The following is a 26,832-nucleotide window of genomic DNA, read 5'->3' on the forward strand; positions in this document are numbered from 1 at the left end:
CAGAGCCCCTGGGTGTTTTCCAGAATGGTCTTATAGTGCTATTTAACTACTCTGAATATTTGACACCCAGTCTTTGTGAAAAAGTGTGATTCTTATCAACGAAAAGGCAATTATATGTTGTCATTTGGAACCCAGATGGATCAGGGATCTTATCACTCTCCAGCAATCACTGTCCTTTCCAACTGGGAAACAGATAACAGAAACTGCACTGCGTGAGGCACAATAGCCTAACGTGATTAGAAATCAGGCCGACTCTGGCTTCTCTGGAGCTGTACTCCCCCACAGGCTGAATTATAGCTCTCCTACCAGTCCCACGGCGCTGAATGATGTCATGGGATCTGCAGTTCAGCGAGATGAAAGGGATAAAGCAGAACCCGCTGGCACTAGGCAAAGCTTCCAACACACAATCCCCAACACAGCTTGGGAACCGAAAAAAGCTACAGATCCAGCCACTCAGCCCAAGCTTGGGGGAGCCACCGGTATTGCCTGGTTGCAGAGGGGAAGGGGGAAAAAAAAGAGGAAAACAACGTGATCCATGTTAAACAAAAGAATTTGTGGACTAGGAGGCGGGAGGGTGACTACCTGCCGAAAGGGAACTTTCTGATATCCGTGCATATATATAAACTTAGTCGTGCCTTTCATGTTCTGCAACTGATCACCGATCAGATTACGGGCATTTCATCTCTCTGCTCGTCTGCCTTTGATCTGCATGGTTAATTTTATTTTCCTGGATTTGAAGTTTCGTCCGGGCTTGTGCTGACATACATTTTTGGGAAGGTAGAAGCATTTGGCATAGAAGTGCTGCCAAGGAGAAACTAAGTTGCCGAAAGGGTGAGTACTGGAAAGAGTTCAGCACGTTGCAGGTACAGCACTTTCTGTTTTGTGTAGCTTTCACTTGACTTTTCCTGTGTGTTCTAAGAAAAAGATGGCTTTAATCAATTAAAAGCAGGCATTTCTCTACTTGAATACTACATTATGTTATATGAATGTGTCCGAGCAAAGAGGATTCCCATTGCCAGTTTAATAGTTCATGCAAAAGGGTTTGCAATCTGTCATGCAAATTTTACTTGGAAATGAGTTGTTCAAACAGGAAAAAACAGAACGCTAACTTTAGCATACAACCCGCCTTCAGAGCCTGAGATCCGTAAGCTGTAATTGCTCTAAGTATTTACAGGTTGCTTCATTTAGTAAACAGGCAGTGGAACTTTACTGGCTGCCAATGCTTTCCTTGTTTTCTTATATAAAAGAGTATAGTGCATCTCTGGCAATACTGTGCCTTTCATTTATTTATTCTCTCACCTCCAAGATGTAAACCTATCAAATACATTTCCTTGTGCAGTTTGCATCCTCAAGGGAATCACTGAAAAGGCATTCAAGTATGATTAAAGCCTTTTATGTGTAAAACTGAAGAATTTTAAAACAGGGAGGGTAAAGTTGTGCCAAGTTTGGTTAAAAAATTCTCTAGTGATTTTCAGTAACCTTTGGAAATAGCACAAGCCTTATTTACAGAAACATTCACGACGTTAGTATTCCTAAATTAACATTTACTTTAAATTTATAGTGACAGCTGTTGTAAGTTAAAATTTGCCAGCTGTTTATGAAAACTGAGTAATCAATAGTTACTAGGCTGTATATAGTTTTTAGTCACATTTTCACTTTAGTTTATACTCAACTTGGCAAAGCCAAAATATATATCGTGGTGTCTAATTTGAAAGTTCAGTGGTTTTGTTTTTTTTTTTTTTTTGTCAGTTCAATAATCTCACGCACACACGCGCGCACACACACACACAGAGAAATTTTTACACTGAAATGCAAGAATTTAAATACAGTGCAAAAGTAAGAGCTCCACATTCACATTAGTTCACTTTAGTTTCTAGTCCTAAGTTTATTTGGGTAGAATAATTATCATCACAATGGTCTGTTTTATGCTAGCTGAACCACAAAGAAATTATAAGTGATAAGACTAGTTATCCTTTAGTCTGAAATTCTGATGAAACAGGAAAGGTCTAATGAGCCTCATTTCGAATGTAATTAATTTTTCAGAGCCAATTAATTTAATCACTTTCTAAACTTTCCTCCAGATATTAGAAGGATGGTAATTAGCACTGTTTGCTTAATTTTAAAACTTTGGTAGCTGTTAAGTGGAGATTATTTAAAATCGTACAAGACGACTATATTTTAGAAATGTGTCAGTAAGAATTTAATCTGAAAGATGTAACTGTTGTTTTTAGTCATGCCAGGAGAGGCATTTAATTTTTTGTTCTACTGACAATGTGTAGCAAAGCATGTCCAAAATATCCTGGGGTATCTGTTTAGGTTGATTCTTATATTTGTTTGCTTAAAAAATCCTCTTTAAATCACAAAAGCAGTTTTAATGTTCACATTCCAATAAAGAAAATTAAGCTTTTAAAGTAATGAGTGGAGAAGATGCCTGAAGAAATAACATGCTTAGGAACTTGATCATTTAGTTTAGATTTGAGATTTATAAAAATGTTAAACCATTGTTTATTCTGCTACTAGGCTCATTTTAACAGCTACAAGTTCTCCTCGGCACAAAACAAAAGGGAGAATTAGCAATTATCTGATTAATTTAGGCTTTGTAGAAAACTAGCTTGGGCAAGTCAAGTCCTTGAAAATCCACTTCAGTGTCTGAATTAATTCAATTAATTGTTTACTTCTTGTGTCTTGGTTGAGAAATGAAGCAGATTGTGTTTGATTTTCAAAGAAAGGTGGCCCTTACCGAATGTACAGGTAGAGTCTCAAAAAGGCATTTCTTAATTAATTGCCACACAATGATCTGGATGGTGACTTAAGTAGCTATACTCCATCATACTTCTATGAAGGAAACCCTTATGTCATATTTTTCAAAGCACTCTCCTATCTATTGCTTCAATGGCAGCTTTGTTACTGTAGAAGTTCCAAGTCTTCAAAAGACTTTTATTTCTAGTCCTGATTCTGTCACCGAGTCGCTATGCGACCTTAAGAGAGTCACTTCACTACTCAGTTTTCTCATGTGTGAAATGAGGGAGGCGCCTCTATCATTGTGAAAGAAGCAGGGTGGAATTTTTAGAGCCATTTTACAGATGAGAAAACTGAGATTAGGGAAAGGTTGCCTTGACGACCCTAACCAAGGTCGCTTGGCTGGTTTTTCAAGTCCTAATCCAATGTTCTTTCTAGTTCACCATGCATAGTTTTGCATAGTCTGTTTTTTAACAACTGCACAAGAGAACAAATGCACCATGTAGCTGAACAGAGAACAATGTTAGTTCAAAAGATAAGATGGCTGCTTCCTGTTGGAACACACACACACACACACACACACACACACACACACACACACATTTTGTTTGTTTCCATGATAGATATGTCAATCAACTGGATTAGTCTGGTTGTCTTCCAGCTGTTCTCTTCACTTCTATATTTCTAAGCAGTCTAAACTCAATTATTGCTGCACATAATGTATCAGAAGGACTAAAATAGTTTATACCAAATATTAATGTATCAGCGCAATGTGGAGTTATATACGTTTGTGTGTGTCTGCCTGTGTATTTGTGTCTATACAAGTTTGGCATTATATAGGCACATTTTTTGTGTTTTCAAGGAATTCATGTTATCTTAGAAGATGTCAGTGGGTCCCTGATAAGTTTAATAGTTAATGAAAGGTTGTTATTCATCTAGGGAGATTTCCAGTGGGATTTTTATGAGATTTCACTTTATAAGTTTCATATGATTCTCTCTTGAGATGTGTTTCATACTACATTTGATTATGTTAAGAATCCTTGAATGTATTTCCATTAACTCTTTATGTTTCTTTTTTCCCTGAGGGGGAAAAAATGTTTCTTGTGAATAAATTTAATTTGTGGACTATGAATTTTGAACAGACAGTACTCTTAAAGCTAAATAGCTATCCCTCATGTCTTATCATCCTCATAAAGGTTTCATATGAGGCTTTACAGATTATTATTCAGTAACAATCACTAATATTTATTAATTCGCTAATTATTAATTCACTTATACTTATTGAATACTTGTATGTCAGGCACTCTCACAATGGTTTTTAAAAGACTATCTAATTTAAATTTACAATCACTGTCATCTGCATCATACAGATGAGGAAAGTGATTCTCAGAGAGGTTAAAAAACATACGCAAGATCACAAGGCTAATTAAGTGGCAGCTCTAGAATGTACCTGATTTCAAATCTTGGTTTCTTTTGTTCTAGGGCTAGGTAGTTAATTCTTTCCATTACAAGAATTATATAGAGCCCAACTTAACTGTTAGCAAACATTACAACCAAAATCTTGGCCAAAAAAAGCGTTCTGTATTTTTTCTTTCTTTTGATATATTTTATGAGAACTATTAGAAATTTTTGATAGAGTTTTCCATCAGTTAGCTATAAAGGAGCTTAAGACATAAAGCATTCTTCTTCTGCTTTGCAACTAGACAGAGATCAATAATTGGCCATTGGCTTGGTCAGATTTTCTTCTCTATGATGGTAGAGCCAGTCCAAGGAACCCTGGAAAAATTAATAATTTGGTGCCCCTTGCAAGAATGATTCTTTATAATTTTGTCAGCCCAATTTACAAAAATGGGCAATGAAAAAGGGGGCAGAAGGAAGCTACCTGATGGCTGTGCTTAATTTCCCCTCTATGTCACAAGCTTTGGCCTGTGGAGTTGTTTCTCAAACCCCTCCTCTTGCTGGAATGACAACTCAGAAGGTACCAAGTCTCCCATCCTTAGATGGAGAGGTGTTAAACCACTATCCAGGGTGAGTTCATTTACTCTTTGCTGAAAAGGGGGAGGAGGAGGGAGAGATAAGGCTTTCCATTGACCTTATCAAGCCATTCCCTCCAGCTTCAAGAACTCTGCAAGAGGAGTTCTGACAAGAACAGCTTTCTCCATGTTAAGCCACATGCAGAGGAGTCTGCCTTTAGATTTAGAGGAGTCAAGGGCTCATTTCTTCTCTCATAAGACACGTGAAAAGTCTAGCTAATGGGGGTGTCGTGAATTCACAAAGATCAGTGCAGGTGCTACAACTTATAAGAACTTTGCTCTATAAATGTCATGAGTTTGACATTACATAAACTAAATAACTTCCTTGGCCTTTTCATGTATATTGGTCTATGCACTAATGGTATGGTGAAGATTATATTAAGATTCAGGGAGACTAGATTTTGATTCCAGCTTTATTATTAACTTGGTGTGTGACCTTGAGCAAGTCATTCAATGTCTGGCCCCAATCATACACTGAGAGTCTAGAATTGGCTGCAGTGGGTGTTGGGGTTTACTTAAATAGCTGCATCTTGGTTATTTTCTCCCTTATTTTCTTAAATGTATTTGACAAACTTGATTAATATTTGCGGTCCTCATTCCCGTTTATTAATTCACTCAACAAATTTTAATGAATACCTGCTATGCACCAGGCACTGTGATTTATCCATAGTCAACGAATAGGTTAACTGGGCAGATCAATCAAATACACATGAAATGATGCAAGAACTAATGGACTAAATAATGTCTTACTGTCTCTAAGTACAAAAGGAGGCCAGGAAATAAAAGAGCACTTGGCTGAAGTCAAAGAGGTAGTTCCTGAGCTGGCATATTAAATTCCACTGAGAAACATTTATTGAACATTTGCTTGGGTGTTTGATATTATCAGAGATACAAGTTTGAACCGAATATATCCCTTCTCTGAAAGCATTTTTAACTCCTTAGGGAAGAAAGCTAAGTCATAGACACTTAGGACTCGAGGGAGATGTGGCAAGTACTATTATGGTAGTAAGAAGTTCACAAATCTTGGATAGACTCATAAGAGTTGTGGCTTTTGAGCTGGTTCTTAAATAGGAGTAAGGTAAGTAGGTAAGGAGCCAGAGCAGTAAGGGAAGTAGGTGAGTATAAAGAAGAAGCTCAGCAAAGGGAAGAGGAAATTCAGGGCACATTTGAGGCAAGGCATGCAGACCAGTTTGGCCAGAATATAAAGTGTATGGCATCTTTGAATGTTAATTTAAGGAGTATGAAAGCCATTTTTTACAACGAGGAACCTCTTGTAAATCTTTTAATTGGACAGGGCCAGTGATGGAAGTCCAGAGAAAGCAGGACTGCTGGACAGACCAGCAAGGACAAAGATTGACCAGCTGTGGCAATATTCAGATGACAGGTAGGGAGGGCCTGTACCATGGTGGAGGGAGTGAGACCAAGAGAAAAAGATGAAGAAAGGGTGAGTGTAGTTAAATCTCACAAAGGAAGAAGCAATAATTCAGGTGAACAAAGACACTGAGTGCTCCGTGCTCTAGGCTCTGAGATAGTAAGAAAATAAGATGTGTCCTCAGATGATTGAAGTCTAAGGTAGGAAGGGAGCTCAGACGAACAGATAACTTCAATATAATGACAAGCATGTTACTGCAGTGCATGTAGCAGTACTAGTAACAGCACAGATAGGCTAGGGAAACTCTTTTCTTCTTTCCCTATAAATATGGCAGACTGCTCTGCATGTGGCTTAACAAAGGAACAGGCAGGCTGGGCAGCCGCCCATGATGCCAGGCAAGGCTGTCCAAGTACTAGGGACAGTTAGCAGGATGGAGAAAGCTGTTCTTGTCAGAACTCCCCTTTGCAGAGAGTGGTTGCTGCTGGAGGGAATGGTTTGATAAAGTCATTGGAAAGCCCCACCTACTGACCTCACTTCTCCCTTTTCATCAAAGAGCAAATTGTACTCACTACAGATGGTGGTGAACTTGCTTTCAATCTAAGGTTGAGACACTTGCCTTGAGGTTTAAATAAGATAGTGCGTATTATTTGTAAATTCTTTACAGAGAAGTTGTTACTGGGGTTTATGTTCTGGCCGTGTTAGATTTGAAGATTAGGATGTGACGCTTGGGAATCATATTTTTTAATGTATATTCACAAGAACCTGGTCTAGAACTATGGCTTCTCAAGGTCAAAAGATGTGCTATCGGAAATTAACTAGAGCAACTCATTCATTTATTTATTCAACAAATATTTATTGAGGGACTACAATGGGGTTTGGGGTGTAGTAAGGAAACACAGGCTGTGGTTCCACCCAAAGAGTCGTGCAGTTGTGTCAGGAAAACAAAACCCACACACGAGAAATGGATGCCTCTTTGTACTGGGGTCATGCACAGTATCTTGAGTTTGAAGGAACTTTTGCCTTTAATTTACTTATTGGACAGATAAAATAATAATTGCTTACATTTATATAGCATTCTACTGCTGCAAAGGTATATATATATATACACAAACATGATTCTTTTACTCCTTCCAGCAAATTTGCAAACTGGGTACCGCTAGCTCCGTTTCATAGATGCACCAACTAAAGTCCCTGAGCTTCAGCACCTTACACAAAGCAATCGTAAAGGTATGGAGCCTGGGCACTGCGCTCCCCCACAGGCCAGCGGCTTTGAGTTTATCCAGCGACCCTGTGGGTTGGATGGGTTAGCGCTGGCGTGGAGCAGGTGGACACAGGCGGATACCAGGATGCACGGGGTAAAACTGACCACTAGGGGTTTCTGTCCGCGGGCGGGGGGAGCGCGCCTTGAGTGAGTATCTGCTGGAAAAATGCGTCAATGGATGAATGAGACGGTGATGATGAGCTAGGTCATCACGATGTGGATCCACCTGGGCGAGCGCGCCGCATCGTTTCCTGGGTACACAGGGAACGGGCAAAAGCAGGTGCTGGGGAGAAGGTGAGCCGGCAAGGAAAGGCGCAGAGATCTTGGGGAAAATACGTCTAGGGTAGAAACGAACCTGTCTCCCTCCGCCGAAGGCAGTTCCCCTAACGGACGAGCTCTTGCTGGTGTTGGCGTCCCGGTCTCCCCCCCCGCCCCCGCCCGGTCGGCAGGCCCTGCGCGGTCACCGGCTCCCGCGGCCGCAGGGGGCGCGCCTCCCGCGCGTCGGACCTGAGCCGGAGAGCCCGACCCGCGGAGCCGAGGCGGCCGGGCGCGGGGGGCGGGCCCGGGGCGGGGCCGGGCGGGGCGGGCGGGCCCGGGGGCCGGGCTCTGGGGGGCGGGGCCCGGGAGCGGCCACCGTTGCCGGGCTACGGGAGAGCGCTGAGCGCGCGGCGCGGGGAGCGCTCGGCGAGCGCGGGGAGAGGACCCGGTCCCGGCTGCGCACCCGGTGCGCGCCCGCGGCTCGGTCCACGCGGCCTGGCCCTGCAGGGAGCACGGGGAGCGGGGGCGGCGGAGCCTCCCGGTGGCCCGGCAGGTAGGTGCCCCGCTCCTCCGGGGCTACGCGGCGGTGCCTCACCCGCACCCTGGTGGACCCCGAGGAAGGGCAGCCGGGGAGGAGGCGGCTGCCCAACCGGGAGGGTGGCTTGGAGAAGGCTGCTCCGTGCAGGGGGGCGGGGCGGGGGCGAGCGGACCGTGCGGGGCCAAGGCGCCCCCCGGCAGGGGTGGCAGCGGGAGAGGAGGGCTGCCGAGGGAGGGGGCACCCGAGATGGGGCCGGGGCGGGAGGGACGCGGGAGGATGAACGCCTCCGGCCTCAGGCGGCGATGGCAGTGATGGGACTTAGTCTTCCAGGCCAGGATCTTGTAAATAGAAAACCTGCGTGTGCAGTAGACCTTTGTGAGTGTAAATAAACCCGTGTGAGGCTTGCCGCGGGCCTGGAAGGGCGGCGCTGCGAGGCGGTGGGTCCGGACACCTCCCGGCCTCGGCGCCCCTGTGCACTCCCGCTCCCCGGGGCAGGCGTGCGCAGGCCCAGGCTGCCCACCCGCGGGAGCTGCGGGGGTGCGGGGGTGCTGGGCTGCGGGGGTGCTGGCCTGCGGGGCGGCGGGGGGTGCGGGGGTGTGGAGTGCGGGGGTGCTGGGCTGTGGGGCTGCGGGGGTGCAGGGGTGCTGGGCTGCGGGGGTGCTGGCCTGCGGGGCGGCGGGGGGGGGGGGGGGTGCGGGGGTGCTGGGCTGTGGGGGTGCCGGGCTGCAGGGGTGCTGGGCTGCGGGGCTGCGGGGCTGCTGGGCTGCAGGGGTGCGGAGCGGCAGGGGGTGCAGGAGTGTGGGTTACTGGGGGGGGCACGGAACTGCGGGGGTGCGGGGCTGCGGAGGTACCAGTATGCGGAGGTGCGGGGGTGCGGGGCAGAGAACAGTGGCAGGGCTCAGAGATGGTCCGGAAACACAGCATTCTGAGGAAAAGAACACTTGGCAAATAAAAGCACTGTTAGTACAATGATGGGTAGAGCGTGGTAGGTTAGGGAGAAAGGTCCGTGTTCTCAGGACTGGTCCAGGTTCTGATGCCATTTCGTGGAATAGAAATTTACTAACACACTCTTGAAGGTGAAATTTGGAAGGCTTAAAATTCAAGGATGATCTCTTTGGATGGCAGCCAACTATTCATCAAATGTACATTTAAGAAATCCATGTCACCTTTTGCATTTTCATTAAAGGACTCAATCTGCAAGCAGAACCATAAGGCTCGGTCAGTGTTGTTTAATTGAAAGAATTGAATTCAAAATATCTATGAAGGCTTACTTTTTACTCCACTGACAGTTATCCTTTACTAGAAGACAATTTCTTCATATAAACAGGAAACAGTTATTGTTAAGCATGACTTATGCAAACAGAAAATTTTAATATGCTGTTATTTCATGATTAGATACTTCTCTTCAAAAGGGAGGATTATATTGCATTAGTTCAGGATTTACTCAGTATGTTTTCTGTTGTGCAGTTTCTCCTTAGGCATTTGTGCCAATACTACTTTCATGTAGTTTACATATGTATACATATATATTTTTTTATTTCAAGCACTGCTTATTCTCTAATTTGAAGATCAGTAACTTAAAGGGGGTGAGAATTGAGTCCGACTGTAGAAGAAAGTGTTTGACATTAATTATTATGCACAGAGATATGGGTACTTAAAAAGAATTTATCTTTGAGTGATATTTATCAAGTTGCTCTGAAAATAATGCAAAACATAGAAATGCAATTTCATTGTGAAAATATTACTTGACATCAATACGTAAAACATTATTGTGAGCTGTGTAAGTTATTTTTTAACCTATGAAAATGTCTTATACCATCTACTTTATTACTGAGGCCACATGACCTTATTGACTTGAGAATTTTTCCATAGTAAGTGTTAGTATTTTCTAGGATGTTGATGGAAGTTATCTGTCCCTTTGATGAGACTGTCTTTTAAATGAGCCCCAGGCTGCATCTTGAATTTGAAGTTAAGGACATGTGAAGACTTTTTACACACTTGAAATTGCAGTGTTAAAGTACCTTTCCTGTCTAGAAACTTGAAAAAAGGAACACAGCTAATATATAAGTAGCCATAAGAAGCTCTTCAAAAGAACAGAAAATGACTTTTTTTTTATTTCAGGTAATCATGAGCTTTTATTTATACCTACCTACCACACATACGAATGGAAAATGAATGGAGACATGTAACTGTCACATGCTGTCCTTATTATGTTAGTTTAATTTACTAGTTATAGCTCTAGTACATAACTCCAGGGCATGTTGGGGACTTTTGAAACATAAGTAAGGAAGCCTGCTAACACTCATGATGAGAATTTGATTCTCCTTTTTCACCTATTTAGATCTTTGAAGCTTAATCCAATCCCCTGTGACTACTTCCACCATTCAAAAAATTAATACAACACAAAAAAACTGCAGGCGTCTTGAACATATGAAAAAAGCAAGTCCTTTTAAACCTGATGAGTCAGTATTTAAAGTCAAAGATTTAAAATTCGGAAAAAGGCTAACATGCCCTATCTGTGTTGACTACAGGTTGAATGAGAAGGCCCACCTTGGATAATGTACACTCCAAATAAATAGACAGCTGCTTATGTGATAAGAAAGCCAGGAACAGTTCAACAGTGAAGTACATTTGTCTCATGGCAGCTGATTATTAAATGTTCATAGCCTTTTTAAAGTAACTTTCTAGATGAAGAAAAAGAACAGTAAAGCAGTATGAACACAATTTCTTTTCATGATTTACAGGTTAAGCAGTGAGTTCATTCATCCTATTTTATCCGTCTAAAATGTTTACATTTAAAAGTAAGATGTTTAAACAGTATTGAGCTATCTTTTAGTCCACACATCACAGAATATGTACCTTTTAAACTGAAGTTTAAAACCTGGGTTTTAAAAAGGGAAGAAGCACCCATCAGCAATTAGATAAAACAAAGGAACTTGTATATCTAAAGATTAAATATTATGTAGCCACTCTTCAGTAGGCATGGAAAGGGCTAATAAGAGGAAATCTAAAAGAATGGACACTACTTAGACTGGGAAAGAGGACTTCAGATGTTTCAAAGAGAAGTTTTGGAATTGATCCAGACTTCTAAAATAAAAATTTAAACAGCTGTGTTTTAGAAATGGTTATGCACAGTTCTCTTAAGATACACTGTGTCGGCATTGGAGGTCCCCATGGTCCTTGATGCTACAGTTGTTCTACTTGTATTTTGAGATAGAGAAATATTTATGAATTGGGTGGGGGGTGGTGCCTGGGTTCAATATGCTGTATTTTGAGAATACTGACAGTGATTTTCTGAAGGAACACAAGGATGGTAGAGAACCCAAGGTTGACAGAATTTACAATCCAGAGAAACAAAAAGAATTAGTATCCAAAAACGCTATGCTAGGTTAAGTTCTTAAAAAAAAAAAATTATTCTAGAAGCTTGACAGTGGCCCCTAATGTTTTTGAACTTTGAGGGAATTGAAGATATTGTGTTTGGCAACAGAACATTGTAAAGCTTGTAGAGTTTTTTAGCAGAAAATATTTCATGATTTGAAAAAGGGAAATCTTTCTCATTCTGCAGCCAACAACAATATGTATGTGCTTATTACTGCATGCCTTTGTGAGCTTCCTAGGCTACAAAAGAGGCTGCCAACTCTATGATGTAGGAAGAATGATTTTCAGAACATAATGAAATTGAAGGCTAAGATAGAGGAAGGCTAGAGGGCAGGGGTTATTGTCCTGTTTGGAAATGGCAGTACCCTAAATTTCTAACTAGCTTTTTATTCTCTCAGCATAGGGAATGGACATTATTTCTAAGCCATTTATGATTATGTTCCACCATTAAAATGTAAAAGACTATATGTATAGCACTGGCTTTATTTCAATGCTGATTTTATAAATTGTAAGCCTGCCAGTTTACTTTAATGTTGATTTTTTTTAAAAAATATTTCAGTTTATTGCATATTGGAAAAATGTATGAGTTGACTGTAGCTTTATTACATAATGGTAATACAGTTTTAGGAGATGAAAACTGTTACCTATTGCATGCACTGTATGTTGGGTAATAAATCAAATAACTTTAAAAGGTTGAAAAAGTGAAGAAATTAATTTATTCTGAAAAAGTATCCAGGTTATTTGAATTATTCTGAAATTCATGTATTTTGGTCATTTATAAGATAAAAAATAAAATTATTCTCAGAAAGTTTACTGAAATAGGGGGCGCCTGGGTGGCTCAGTTAGTTAAGCATCCAACTCTTGATTGCAGCTCAGGTCTTGATCTCAGAGTTGTGAGTTCCAGCCCCATGTTGGACTCCACGCTGGGTATGGAGCCTATTTAAAAAAAAAAAAAAAAAAGAAGGAAAGAAAGGTTACTGAATTGTTAAAAGTTGGAAAACAAATACTAGATTCTTATTTAGTGATCTTTGTTATATTATAGCACTATATTCAAGAACTGGGATTCTGGGGATCCCTGGGTGGCGCAGCGGTTTAGCGCCTGCCTTTGGCCCAGGGCGCGATCCTGGAGACCCGGGATTGAATCCCATGTCAGGCTCCTGGTGCATGGAGCCTGCTTCTCCCTCTGCCTGTGTCTCTGCCTCATTCTCTCTCTCTGTGTGACTATCATAAATAAAAAATAATAAAAAAAAAAAAAGAACTGGGATTCTGAACTGAATTGTGTTATACCAAAGGATTTTATGTTTCAATCTCAAGTTACAGTTGCACATATTTTCTGCATATAGCTTTAGCCCTTATAACAATCCTAAGAACTAAAATGTCATCCCTAATTAGTCAATTTCTTCATTCACTCAACATGTATTGGGCACATATTGTGAGTGAGTTATAATTCTAGAGCAAAATCACAGTTCTTGTCATGAAGTCCTCAAACCATAATTGGTTTGGTTGGTGCCGGAGTGAAGCGAGGCGGCTCAGTGTGGCAATAGGAGATGGTGGAGTATGGGGCACTAGAAACCATATGTTCTTCTGTGTAAAGGATGACTGATGCTCAGCTCTACCTCACGTTGCCTTGGTGTGGGACTACGTGTTTTAATTTTTTGAAAAAAAAAAACAAGTTTTTTTTTTTTAATATCGAAAACTTACTTTAAAAAATTAAGGGTACAGTGAGTGAAGAAAAGAGTGCGGCTGGCCAGATGCAACACATGGCCTGCAGAGAGGCAAGTGTCCAGGTAATTACACCGCGAGGTAGAGATGAACCCAGGGTGCAATGAAAACAGAAGAGAAGTGCCGTGCAAGATTTAGGAAGATCCCAGAAGAACTCTGACAGATTGTGGTGCAGGTATGGTAGATGTAGTCAGAGTACATATAGGAAGGCCCCAGGGCAAAAGAGGCAGGCGGCAGTTGGGCAAACTGCAGGTTAAAACAACCAGGGTGGGTTTGGGAGCTAGTGGTGTGCCCAGCCAGTAGGAGATGGAGCCCAGAGCCACTCCTCCTTAGTAGGCTCCTGCAGAGGGCTGCTGGGACCCTGCCTCTCTGCCTGTTCACACACCAGCGCAGGGTTTTTCCAGGTGAACAAGGAGGTGGAAGGGGCGTGCATTTCAGCACCTGTTGGATTTATCCCGGTTACCATTCATTCAAAGGAGCGTGCTGAGCAGTTTGATTTGAGAAGCAGCCACTTTCTGTGCAGCTGAACAGAATGTTTGCAGCCCTGGGCTTCAGGCCCCCATCTCTTCTTTTTTGCTTTTGCTTGCCTGGGCCTCCCCAGACTGCCATTCTGTTTGATACTGTAGAACAGCAGTTGTCAAAGCAGAAGTTCCAAAATCCTAGAAGACAGTGAATCAGGCATCCTTAGTCTTTTCCTTTATTGCCTAGCTAGAGGCAGTTTCTCCACACACATTTTGCAAAAATGGTTGCTAGATTGTTAATAGATGATATCTAGTCTGGATTTTTTTTGGCAAACTATGAAAACCCATAATCCCGATAATTCGTATGTCTCATGGTTGATAAGTCATCTCCAAATAAACAGGACACTAATATAAAGGCATCTTTTTCCCTGGCTTGGGCCCTGAATGCTCAGAAGTTAAAAGCAATTTCAATAAATACCTTTTTATTGCCTTATTTTTATTTTAAATATTATTGCTTACATGCTTGTTATTTCATTAAATTTTCCTTCTTTTTATGAATGCCAAAGCATTTCACAAGGTTATTTCATTTTTCTCCAGGAAATGCAAGGTCACACTTACAACACTTCACCAGCCAAATTGTTTGTTTCTAAATACCCCTTTGCCGGGTTATACTCAAATGTGTTTAGGAGATACCACCACCGCTGTTAAGCTGTGAGCTCCCTGGAAGTGTACTTTTGTAGTTCCTGCCCCAACTTGATATTGCCTTCTTTCAAGCACCTAATAACTACTTAACCAAAATGTGTTGAATAAATGGATAAATCATGAAATGTCTTATTTTGTTATGTGGTTTTGGTTTTGTTGATCATTTGTGTTCACGTCATCCTACTGTGCCATGGGCCATTGGATGCTGCAGTATAGGATGATAAAACCCTAGGTCAGCCTGGTGGAACAGCTGAGCACCCCATTTTGGAGTTACTAGGCATGGATTTGGTTTGTTTTTCACCATTTCTATGATGTGTCCTTTGACCTGCAGTTTTCCTCTTACATTGCATAGAAGTAAATATCTACTCTTTGTAAGATTTTATTTATTTATTCACGATAGACATAGAAAGAGAGAGAGAGAGAGGCAGAGACACAGGCAGAGGGAGAAGCAGGCTCCACGCGGGGAGCCCAACGTGGGACTCGATCCTGGGTCTCCAGGATCACGCCCTGGGCCAAAGGCAGACGCCAAACCGCTCCACTACCCAGGGATCTCCAAATATCTACTCTTTTTAAAGTGTGGGAGTATGGAAACAACTATACTTTTTATAAAGTAAAGTCACAGTACTCAACATATAAATGCTTAGTTCAGACTTTGAATTGATTCTTAGTCTTTGAATGTTTTCTGCGCACCTGTAGGTCCAGAGATCTAAACTGTCACCTTCCACTGGATTGTGACCATCTGAATAATGTCTCCTGTTGGTCTAACAAGTCACAGACATTGGACCATTAGGTCTTCAATATGAATGTCATTAACTGCAACAATAACCATCGCCAGTGCTTATGTAGCATTTATTATGTGCCACAAACAGTTTGTATCAGTTCACCATCCTGGCAGTGCTTTATGAGTGCTATTCAACTCACTTATTCCTCACAGCAGTTTCAGGAGGCAGGTATTATCACTAGGCCCAATGCAGAGATGAGGACACTGAGGCTCAGGTTAAGTAACCTGGCCAAGGTCACACACTAGTGGGTGGCATTGCCTAGCAACTGCCCCAGGAACCAGATCCACCCCCGTCCTCTGCTAAGTATGTGAGGCACTGGGCTAGGTAGGCACTTGATATACATTATCTCAGGTAATCCTCACAACAGCCCGTGATACAGGTTCTATTTTTATCTCTACCAATGTGTAGTTTCAAAGTGACATTGCTAAGAAATGGGCCTAAAAACTCAGGTGCTCTAGTTAACACTTTTCCCTGATAGTTTCCCCTAAAAGCCAGGTTCTTAAAAAACCCATATTGGGTTTACATGCAGAAAAATGTTTGAACTTGGACTTTATATCATCCCATCTGCTGTCAGGACAATTGGGCAATCTACCCAGTCCTAATTACTTCCCAGCCTCTTGGTATAAAAAAAGCCAGGCTAAGCGAGAAGTCACAAAAGAGAGAAGTGATATATTCCAATGGTGCATTTTGCCTTCTAGCTCCCAGTGTAAGAAATCTGTTAAAAAAAAAAAAAAAAAAAAAACCTGCTCACATTTTTTAAAAGCAAATTAGGATTTTTTAAAAATCACCATATTATTCAATCATCAGACTTAATGCCTTGTAGATATAATGACATAGTAATAAGATATATCTGAGATAGAGTGTTTATTCTTATTCATCACAGAAAAGTTAAGTCCATTACGTGCAACCAAATCCTACTTGTTTTCCACAATATATTCTTCATTGTTTTGTGCTGCTTTATTCTCTTCATTAATTCAAACATTTACGTGCCCACATGTGCCAGGTACTATGCTAAATACTGGGAATACAAAGAGTAATGAGGTGTGGAACCCCTTTTAAAGAAACACACAGTCTGGTGCCTAAAACTGGCATACAGATAAGCATAATTGCTATGTCATATCGATACTGTGCATGAATGTAGAAAGATCTTTAGGGCCATAGGGAACAAATAAATCTCTTTAGTGTGCTTGGTCTTGGCCAGCATCTCAGCAGGGCGACAGCTGAGCAGGTTCTTGGAGGGATTTAGGGAGAAAGGCTCTCAAGACCTAGGTTACAGCCTGAGCGAGAGGGCAAGACCACGGGGGTTCAGAAGAAACGTGGGCATCAGGCTATGGCAGAGCCAGATGGATGGGAGAGCAGTGACTAGTGATGACACCGGTGGGCTAGTGGGTGAGATTGTAAATGGCCCAGGTGCCAGGCTAAGGAGTTTAAAGTGTAATTTGCAAAGATCAACCCATTCAAACTATTTAATTTAGTGTGGTGTGTGTGTGTGTGTGTGTGTGTGTGTGTGTGTGTGTGTGTTGGGAGAATGATATAAGTTAGCACGTAGGATATAGTTCCATTCAGTTTTTTCTGCCCTATCATCTAAAAAAAAAAAATTCTCCTTCTGATGCAGAAATCATAGTACTTTATTTAATTTTTTTCTTTGTGTTTATGTGATTTTTATTTTTATTTTTTTCTTTTTTTTTTCTTTTTTTGGTGTTGACATTTTATTTATTTATTTTTTATAATTAGTTTTTATTGGTGTTCAATTTACCAACATACAGAAAAACACCCAGTGCTCATCCCGTCAAGTGCCCCCCTCAGTGCCCGTCACCCATTCCCCTCCAACACCCGCCCTCCTCCCCTTCCACCACCCCTAGTTCGTTTCCCCGAGTTAGGAGTCTTTATGTTCTGTCTCCCTTCCTGATATTTCCCAACATTTCTTTTCCCTTCCTTTATATTCCCTTTCACTATTATTTATATCCCCAAATGAATGAGAACATACACTGTTTGTCCTTCTCCGATTGACTTACTTCACTCAGCATAATACCCTCCAGTTCCATCCACGTTGAAGCAAATGGTGGGTATTTGTCGTTTCTAATGGCTGAGTAATATTCCATTGTATACATAAACCACATCTTTATCCATTCATCTTTCGATGGACACCGAGGCTCCTTCCACAGTTTGGCTATTGTGGCCATTGCTGATAGAAACATCGGGGTGCAGGTGTCCCGACGTTTCATTGCATCTGAATCTTTGGGGTAAATCCCCAACAGTGCAATTGCTGGGTCGTAGGGCAGGTCTATTTTTAACTCTTTGAGGAACCTCCACACAGTTTTCCAGAGTGGCTGCACCAGTTCACATTCCCACCAACAGTGTAAGAGGGTTCCCTTTTCTCCGCATCCTCTCCAACATTTGTGGTTTCCTGCCTTGTTAATTTTCCCCATTCTCACTGGTGTGAGGTGGTATCTCATTGTGGTTTTGATTTGTATTTCCCTGATGGCAAGTGATGTGGAGCATTTTCTCATGTGCATGTTGGCCATGTCCATGTTGTTTATGTGATTTTTAATCTCATCATTTATTTTATAGACTTTTCAAGGAGTACTATATAATTTACCTTTTTGCCCCAAGAACATAACACATATTTTTTCATTATTAATGAGATACCCTGGAAAGAACTTTTAGAAAAAAGAGGGAAAAAAATTTCAACCAGATACCACAATATTAACCTAACCGCTGATAGTATTCTGACTTACTTATTTTTGTACATAAAACAGGTGTATCTTCTGAAGTCAAAATCGTGTTGCCATGACTTCCAACCCAAAGTGCGTGGTTTGGAAGATACTACAGTATCTGTGTGCCTGCCGCAGTAGTTAGTACAGAATCCTAGTGTATTGTCTAGTGTATTGTTCCGATCAAACTAGTTGCTTGATTGTGGTATGCACTAACTTGGATCTTTTTTTCTTCTTGTATATTTGGGTAAATGCTTTGATATTTATACCCTCTCTTCCATTAATATGGAATTAATCCAAGAGATTTTGTGTTTTCCTTTAAAAAATCAGCACATTTTAAAAAATTAGGACCATGTCAAGAAAGAGATAACCCAAAGCATACCTTTTGGGGAATGTGATTTTATCTTCTCTTCCCAATTCTGCATCTGCACAGGCAGGAAGCTGCATGGTTGGATAACTGCTGGGTCATTTTGACATATGCAAAGAGGAAAAAGAAGCTATGACCAAAGAAGCTGGAAAAGCAAAAACCAAAACCAAAGAACTTTGAATTCAGTCAAAATGAATCATTCATTCAACAAACATTAAATTTCATTGCACTGATAATTGGAGCCACTCAGGTGGCTGGAGTAACTTTCTGGGCTGTCTGTCTCAGACAGACAGGGTTGTGTTCAGGCTCACCCCAGGCTGGCTGCTTGGCCAGCAGGGAGACAGCAGCCCGCCAGCCCTGCTTCCTTTGTTGTTAATTGCTATTGTTTTTCTTAAGGTCTTTGGTCCAGGGTTCTGGTTCTCTGCTCTGGTTTCTTTCTAAGTGGTCACATTGTTTGCTCTGGGTCTCTGTTAGTTTTGGAAGATTCAACTTTGAAGAGAAACTGAGCCCTTGTTTCTCTACCTAATAGATGGAACCACCAGCTGAGTCTTCCCTATTATTATTATTATTTTTTTTAAGATAGATCTCTTCTCTGGACATTGTATGGGTCTGAAAAAAAGGCAGCCATGTCTGTTTCTACCTTTTAGGTCATTTACCATAAAGATGAGGTGGTTTGGCTTTATCTTTTATCGAAAAGTGAGTGCCTCCAATTTCATCACTTGTAAATGATTTTTAGATGTTCTTAAATAAATGCTCATTTTTCTGCTCATAGATTAGTTTCACTGTACTGGTTGGAGGAAGTACTCACACATGCCAAACATGAGCTGTATCTGCTTCTTTGTGGAGCTGCAGGCCCAAGACCCAAGCCTGATGTCTTTATTAAACAGAGCAGATTATGTTGCAAGGTATATGCCACTCAGGAGCACTGGAGCCAACCTACCTGGGTGTACATCTTGCTATGCCTCTCCTTGGCCTTGAGCAAGGGACTCCGTCCTCTCTGAGCCTGTTTCCCCACATCTCTAAAATTGGGTATCTACCTTCTAGAGTCATTGTGAAGGTAAATGAATTAATGTGCTGGAGATAGTGCCTGGCACATAGTGCTTAGCACATGTTCATTGTTACTTTATCACTATAATTGCCCTCTTGGCACCAACTTAACCCATCTACATGGTGGGTTTATATAGTCACTGTTGTAATATAACTCTATTGGGTGGAGCTGTTGGAACTATAGAGACTTGGGTAGAAAATAAAGGCATGCATAGGGGCACCAGGCTGGATCAGTCAGGAGAGCATGCCACTCTTGATCTCTGGGTTGTGAGTTTGAACCCCACACTGGGAGTAGAGATTACTTTAAAAGGTAAGATCTGTAAAAAAAAAAAAAAGAAGAAAATAAAAGCATGTATAGCCTAGGAATTCAGAGCCAGTAGGAGTTTTGCATATAATGTGTAGGGAGACAAAGCTTCCACTCCCCTAACCTAAATTCTTAAAAGCTTACCAATTGTTTGTGTATTTTTTTTACAAAGTGATTTCCTTTAAAACATAAATAGTATTACCTAGTAGAAATGTTAATGGTAAACATTGTACAGTAAATACAGAACACCAGCAACCAATGTCATCCTGGTTAACTAGATCTTCTTGTCTTTTAGAAAACTCCTCCACAATAAATACACGTAATAAGAGCCATGGCTTTAAAAGTGCTCCTGGAACAAGAGAAAGCATTTCGCACCATTGTACTTTTACTGGCCTATTTGGTAAGTCAAGTCTTTCCTAAGAACGTGGTGAGAGAGTCATCTAAGTAGTACCAAAACGATCTTCAATTTCCAATCCCATCTTTTACATTTTTCTTTCAAATTGTATTTTATCATGTTACATTTCATTAGTAAGCAAAGATTGCTGCCAAGACAAAAGTCTTGACATTTGTAGCAATTGTTGAAATTATTTTGTTTACATTTAGATGAAGTAATAAAATCACAGCATTACTCATAGCTCTAGGACAATGGTACTCTGTTGTGTGTATAGGCTTATGTCTCTATAACACACCCTAGACCCTAACAAGACCAGATTCTCTTTGGAGCCCATGATTTACATAGTTTGTGAAGAAATTAGAATTGACTCTTAAAAGAGGTGTGATTTTTATATAGTTATTTAAACCCTTCTTGGTTCCAAAAAGCATTAAAGACAGAGGGAGAATTTTAATGTTTGAATGCTTGACATGAAAGATCTATGAAGGTGTTCAAAAAAGTTGAAATTTATTTCATCTGGAGATAGGATCATCATCTGCAAATGTAAAACGAATTATTCATGCTGAAGACAGTACCTGAAGTCTTCTTGAAAGACAAAGTAAGATAAGTGTGGGGTCACTTTGGAGCCCGAGATTCAGGTAGAGGAAGGAAAATTTTCCTTCCTTCCAGCTGACGCTGTTGCACATTTGAATGAATGGTCTAGGAGGGAGGTAGTGGGATTTGTTTCTCTCTCTCCCTCCCCCCGCCCTTTTTATAAAGATTTTATTTATTTATTCATGAGAGACACAGAGAGAGGCAGAAACATAAGCAGAGGGAGAAGCAGACTCCCTGCGGGGAGCCCAGTGCGACTCAATCCCAGGACTCCACGATCAGGACATCAGGACGTGGGCCAAAGGCAGATGCTCAACCACTGAGCCACCTGGGTGTCCCTGGAATTTGTTTCTCAGAGTGATTACAGTTTCTTTGTGGCTGAATGGAATCTCCACCTTGAATTCTCCCTCCTGCCTGCTTGAGAGGTTCAGACTTTGATTTTATTTAATTGGTTTGCAGGACATCATTATAGACACTCCTGCTTCAAGGAGGACATAGTTTGTACTGATTAATTACTCATCATTACAATCATCAAGAACAATTTCCTGTGCCTTTTTGTATAATCGCCATTCTGCAGAACAATAGTCTGTTCACCCAGTGCTTCTTAGAAAAGAGGACATGTCCTAAGTCATTTTGTCCTTTTCTACCTTAGGCACTCAGAAAAGTATCAGAGGAAGATAGCTGTTGATCCAAAAAAAAAAAAAAAAAAAGAGAGAGAGAGAGACACACACACACACACACACACAGACACACAGAACTCATTCAGGGAATACAGAGAAAAATCAGGCTTAGTGACTTATTTGTTCCACTGACTTATTCAGAAAGTGATTTTGAGGGGCACCTGGGTGGCTCAGTGGGTTAAGCATCTGCCTTCAGTTCAGGTCATGATCTCAGGGTCCTGGGATCGAGCCCCAAATCAGGCTCGCTGCTCAGTGGGGAGTCTGCTTCTCCCTCTCTCTCAAATAAATGAAATCTTTATTAAAAAAGGGATTTTTCTTCCTAAATTGAAAATTAAATTGGCCTCTGAATTCACATTTACATTCAGTGATTGTGTAAATAATACTGATGATGTTGTTCCTTTCTTACCAAAAATATATGTATATAATTAACTTACTTTAAAGTAACATTTTGCAAAACTTTTTTTTTCAGGCATGTGAAGTGATTTGTGAAACAGGAGACTGTAGACAACAAGAATTCAGGGATCGATCTGGAAATTGTGTTCTCTGCAAGCAATGTGGGCCAGGCATGGAATTGTCTAAGGTAAATATTGGATGCATGGTGAGGTTGTAAATCTGTGCTTTTAAAATACATTCTTTTGGGCTAAACTCTTTTATCTAATTACTGGTGAAGATTTGGACACGATGACAGAATTTGGTTACTTGAGCCAAAATTGGGTAAATTGAGAGCCAATTGAGAATTAGGTGATTACCCAATTCTCTCTCCAATACCTTTGATTCATATATCTTACTGAGATAAAAGGAATAGGTTCTGATAATTAGAATCTAATTGTTGTTTTGTGAAATTTGTGCTTATCGTATGTCAGCAAAAGAATAGAATTACTAAGGTGTATTTGAGTTAGTTAAAAAGAACCAAATACTCTACTGAAGATTTTGAAATAAAATCATAAGAGAAAATACTAATGCTACTTTCTTTTACTGGGTCTTCTTTTTCTTAAGATGAATTATTACCATTGCTAGTCACAAAGTAGCGCCTACAGTAACCATGCTCCATAGAGGCAGCGCCTTTGCAAACTAGCCTTCTGTACATTCTTTTGACAATGCAAGTGCTATTATTAATCTTCCCATGTTAGATGTACGTTATTCCCAGGAGCATTTTAAATATATTCATCTACCCGCTACTTGTTAAGAAGCGGTATGTCCCAGGAGGGCATATTTCAAAGTCTTGGGTATTCTCAGACCTTTTTTGCTTTATTTTCTAACCTTTTGAAGATGTTACTAGTTGTAGATAATTGATATGTCATTTTGTTCTAAATAAAGCATCAAAGTCTTCCTGCTAGAAAACGAACAAAAAGATTTTTCTTTTTACTTAAAGTGACTTTTAAAAGAGGAGTCCTTTGCCCCTACAGACTGCCATTATTTCAAGTGGAGTCTTGTCATTCATAGATTTTTGATCAATGATCCACAAACAGCAGGAAACAAAGCATTCTGCATTCTGCAAGTGATTCCTGGTGGATGGCTTTTCTCTGCTGGTTGTGTTCAATAAGTGGTGCCATTTAATATCCTGGGCTTTACATTTGGATTGAAACTGGCTGATCTTCGAACCCTGTGTTCCATTGACTTCACTGTGGCATCTAAACTGGTATTTTTTAGTCCTTATTGATTGTAGAGAGGTGCATTTTCAGATCTAGGTCTTGTGGTGGTGGGTGTAAGGATTCTTTAGAGCAGACCTGTAGATCTAGGATCAGTGAACAAAGTAGCAAAAAATGTGACAGTGCCCAACAGAAAAATAGATGATGAAGTTGCTACCTCTCAAAAGTTCTTCTTTCCCCAAATCTCTGTGAAAATCTGAGTGAAATGTCATAGATTCTGAAAGATGAGTAAATCATTTTCAGAAGTTGCTCCCTCTCCTTCATCCTTTGAATCTAGAGAGTATAGCCTCAGAATAATTTCTGGAGAATCAGACCAGGGACGAAGGTCCATTTGAGCTCTAGTATTTTTTTTTTTTTAGTATTTTTATCTAAGCTTTTTTTATTAAATTTTTTTTAAAGGTTTTTTCTTTTTTTTTTTTTAATTTTTATTTATTTATGAGAGTCACAGAGAGAGAGAGAGAGAGAGGGGCAGAGACACAGGCAGAGGGAGAAGGCAGGCTCCATGCACCGGGAGCCTGATGTGGGATTCGATCCGGGGTCTCCAGGATCGCGCCCTGGGCCAAAGGCCGGCGCCAAACCGCTGCGCCACCCAGGGATCCCTTATTAAATTTTTTTAATTAAAAAAAATCTAACTTTTTATTGAAAAAGTAGGCTGACGGTCCTATCACCCCTAACATTTTTTTAATTTAAAAAAATCCATCTTCTGAGATTATCTGATAAGAGTTTTTCTATTTTACAATTTTCCAAATTTTCCATGGATTTTCAGAAGAAATATTTTTCTCTAGGTAGTAATTTTCCCCACATGTGGAAACAGGTGTCTATCCCTATGACACTGGATGCAACCAAAGAGAGTAAGGATTCTGAATAATTCTGCCTTTACTACTTGATTAGTGTTTGTTTCAATATTTATTATCATTTTATTCATTAGAAAAAGGACAAATTGGGTGAGAAAGACTCAAAGGAAAGGTAATGATATCACTGAAAAATTAGGGTAAGACCCACTTGGATGCACGAATGTCACAAATACGTGTATCATGCTCCTACATACCCTGAGGTATCTACCTTGAGTTGGACATAGTACAGCCACAGAGTACCTTTACTAAAGAACAGATAGTTCTTAGGTCAAAAAAAGTGCCACTTAAATCTTGTCATATAAAAGTTAATGGATTTCTGTGTGTGTGTGTGTGTGTGTATATGTGTGTGTTATAAATTATATATTTTGCCAGGTCTTTTATCTTGGTTTTAGCTCCTAGCAAATAAAATTAGCAACTTAGCCTTGCTCATGCCCTAACAGAGCAAAGGAATCAAACATATCAATGGAATATATATTCATACTACGTTTCCTAGTATGTATATATTATAGTATGTATACTATAGTATATATAATTATATATAAAATACATTTATACATATAAATATACATATACATATGTACATATACATTATACATATAATATTATACATATTATATACAGTATGTATATATCAAGACAGCTTGAGGTTTTTTCATAAGTGATTACTTTGGGGCTGGAAGTTTCTAAACTGTCCATTCATAATTTTACAGTTTCTTCTTTCTAGGCTGCCTTAATTAACTCTTTAGCAAGAACATATATCTTTCAGAGGAGAAAAATATTAAGTTCTGAGTATATTAAAATCAGGTAAATCACTTAAATTAGCAAACCTTTTCAACTGGTTAACTCTGACATCCAAGTTTTACAAATCAAAGAAAAGTTTACATCTTTGGCTAATATTAAGCTTTTTAAAAAAAACATAATCTGATATTTATAAATAATTGAATTCCTTTTTCACTTATTATGCCAAACTTATAATTTGGAGGGCAGAATGCCTGTTCATTTGTAATAACTGAGTTCGGTAGTACTTACCTCTTTAACTGAGGCTTAAGATTCTGGTTACCTGTGGTGCTTGAAATTTTGAATGCACAATGAACAGTAAGTATTTTAAAGTCAGTTATTAAAAAGTAGAAAAGCTGAATCAAATTATTGATCACAACCAGTTTTCTTTATATTAAGGGGAAAAAAAAGAAGTGCATTTTCACCAGACATGAGAGCTTTCAGATAACCTTTATCCTAACATTATTAAATTACTTGTTTCGCTATAGTAAACATAACTTAAAACATATGTCCATTTTGTAATATTGTGTCTCTCAACCCAAAATAACAAATGCTGGGTCATAGGGTTCTTTGAATTACAAATGTGTTATCTGTGTCTTAAAACTAAAGCCTGGAAATACCTTGGGTAAGCAGGTAGCATTAAAATTTCCATCTGTGGTTTTATTACTCCTAATGATTATTTTCTTTGGAAGGCGTTCAATTCTAGTTTTTTCTGAAGGTGTCGGGGCTTACTTTCCCATTGTTAGGTCTTTGCCATTTAAAACATGTAGTGTAGGGTTTGGGGGAGGTTACCAGAGTAGCATTCCTGGAGACAGTCTACACTTTGGCACACCAGTCCTAGGTGGTCAGTGGTCCATCTGACCTCTTTCACTTCCTTTCAGTTGTCAGATAGTAAGTCTGCACAGAAGCTCCAAGCTCAGTAATAACCATTGTTGCTTGTTTAGATTGAGACTTTTCCTTTTGTTGGTCACTTTTTAAGTGATTACTTATTTTAACCTTTCACCCTGGATACTTTCGGTTATGTGTGTCTAAGGGATGTCTCTTAGCAAATATGTACTATCTCTCAAATATGTCTTCAGCTGTTATTCTGTAATATATATCATGCAACCAGAATAGATACTAGCTAACGTTTGTTATAATGAGCCAGATTCTATGTGATATTTGTATATTAAATTACAGAGTCCCTTTAATGTATGTCTTAAATAGGGGGTATAACTCCTTCTGTTTTATAGATGGGGAAACAGACATGGAGATGGTCAGTTGCTCTGTCCATTGCCACCATTAGAAGTGCTGGGAGAAAGTGGTGGGGCCACATGGTGGTAATGATTTCTTTTCTCATTTTGCATAGTGCCCATGTACAGTGCTGTCTGATAGAACTTTCTGTGATGGTGGAATGGTCTGTATCTGCGCTGGCTAATATGGGACTTCCTAGCCACTTGAAGTGTGTTATTGAACACTTGATGGGTGGCTCGTGTCACTGAAGCACTAGATTTTAAATTTTAGCAAATGAAATTTTAAGTTTCGCCACATGAAATTGTGGCTGTTATATTGGACAGTGTAGCTCTCTAGAATGATGAAATTCCCTCTAGAAATTCTGGCTCAGGACCAACTTCTATAAAAAGAGATCCAAATCACGCTGACCTGATGCTTGTACATTCTAGGAGCTACTTTTCTGGTCAGCCTTCTTCCTTTCCTTCCTTGTCTCAGCCACCCATGGCCTGGGCACTGGTTTCTGAACATCCATCTGCTTCTGCTCTCCCACCGCTCCTTTCAGCTGAGCCAAGCGGGAGCCATTGCTGTGGCTTCTCACACCATGTGGCACCCTCTGTGTCCCCATCTGAGCGGTCTGATGGCAGTAGCTAGTAGCTCTTTTGGGCTCTTTCCCTGAAAGCCCCCAGCATCCCATCTTCTCAGTCAGCTTCTTTTTGATAACTCGGCTTAATGGGTAGTTTTCCTGTGTCTTTGGGAAAATGTAGGATAGGCCACTGAGCCATCAGGGGTCTGTTTTGAGGATTTTCTTCCATCGAGCCATAGCTGGTCATTTTCTCTTCCACATCGGGGTTTAGGTTCAGAAAGTTTAAGAGATGGATCATTGATAATGTCTTTTTCCTATTTCCAAGACAAAAAGTACAAACTGTTGCTTACGTAGCTCCATGAGTGGTTACATGCTGGCATCTGGAGCCTTAAACAGCCAGCTTTTTGGCTCACAGAA

The 26,832-nt window shown here is 40.4% G+C and overlaps 1 protein-coding gene across 2 annotated transcripts in view; it reads left to right on the forward strand.

Moving 5' to 3' along the window:
• The first annotated feature begins 373 nt into the window (after positions 1–373).
• TNFRSF19 (TNF receptor superfamily member 19) overlaps positions 374–26,832 on the forward strand; it is an 89,300-nt gene continuing 62,841 nt past the window's right edge. Inside the window, exons 1-3 of one of the 2 annotated variants that reach the window (XM_041768257.1) lie at positions 374–831; positions 19,974–20,078; positions 21,810–21,920. In XM_041768257.1, the coding sequence (XP_041624191.1) occupies positions 20,010–20,078; positions 21,810–21,920 (180 nt within the window). In that variant the 5' untranslated portion in view covers positions 374–831; positions 19,974–20,009. Of the gene's footprint in view, positions 832–8,040; positions 8,217–19,973; positions 20,079–21,809; positions 21,921–26,832 lie in introns of those variants that run through there. The other variant, XM_041768256.1, reaches the window with a different exon arrangement.

The sequence above is a fragment of the Vulpes lagopus genome, chromosome 8 (genome assembly GCF_018345385.1).
Source record: "Vulpes lagopus strain Blue_001 chromosome 8, ASM1834538v1, whole genome shotgun sequence".
Taxonomy (NCBI): Eukaryota; Metazoa; Chordata; class Mammalia; order Carnivora; family Canidae; genus Vulpes; species Vulpes lagopus.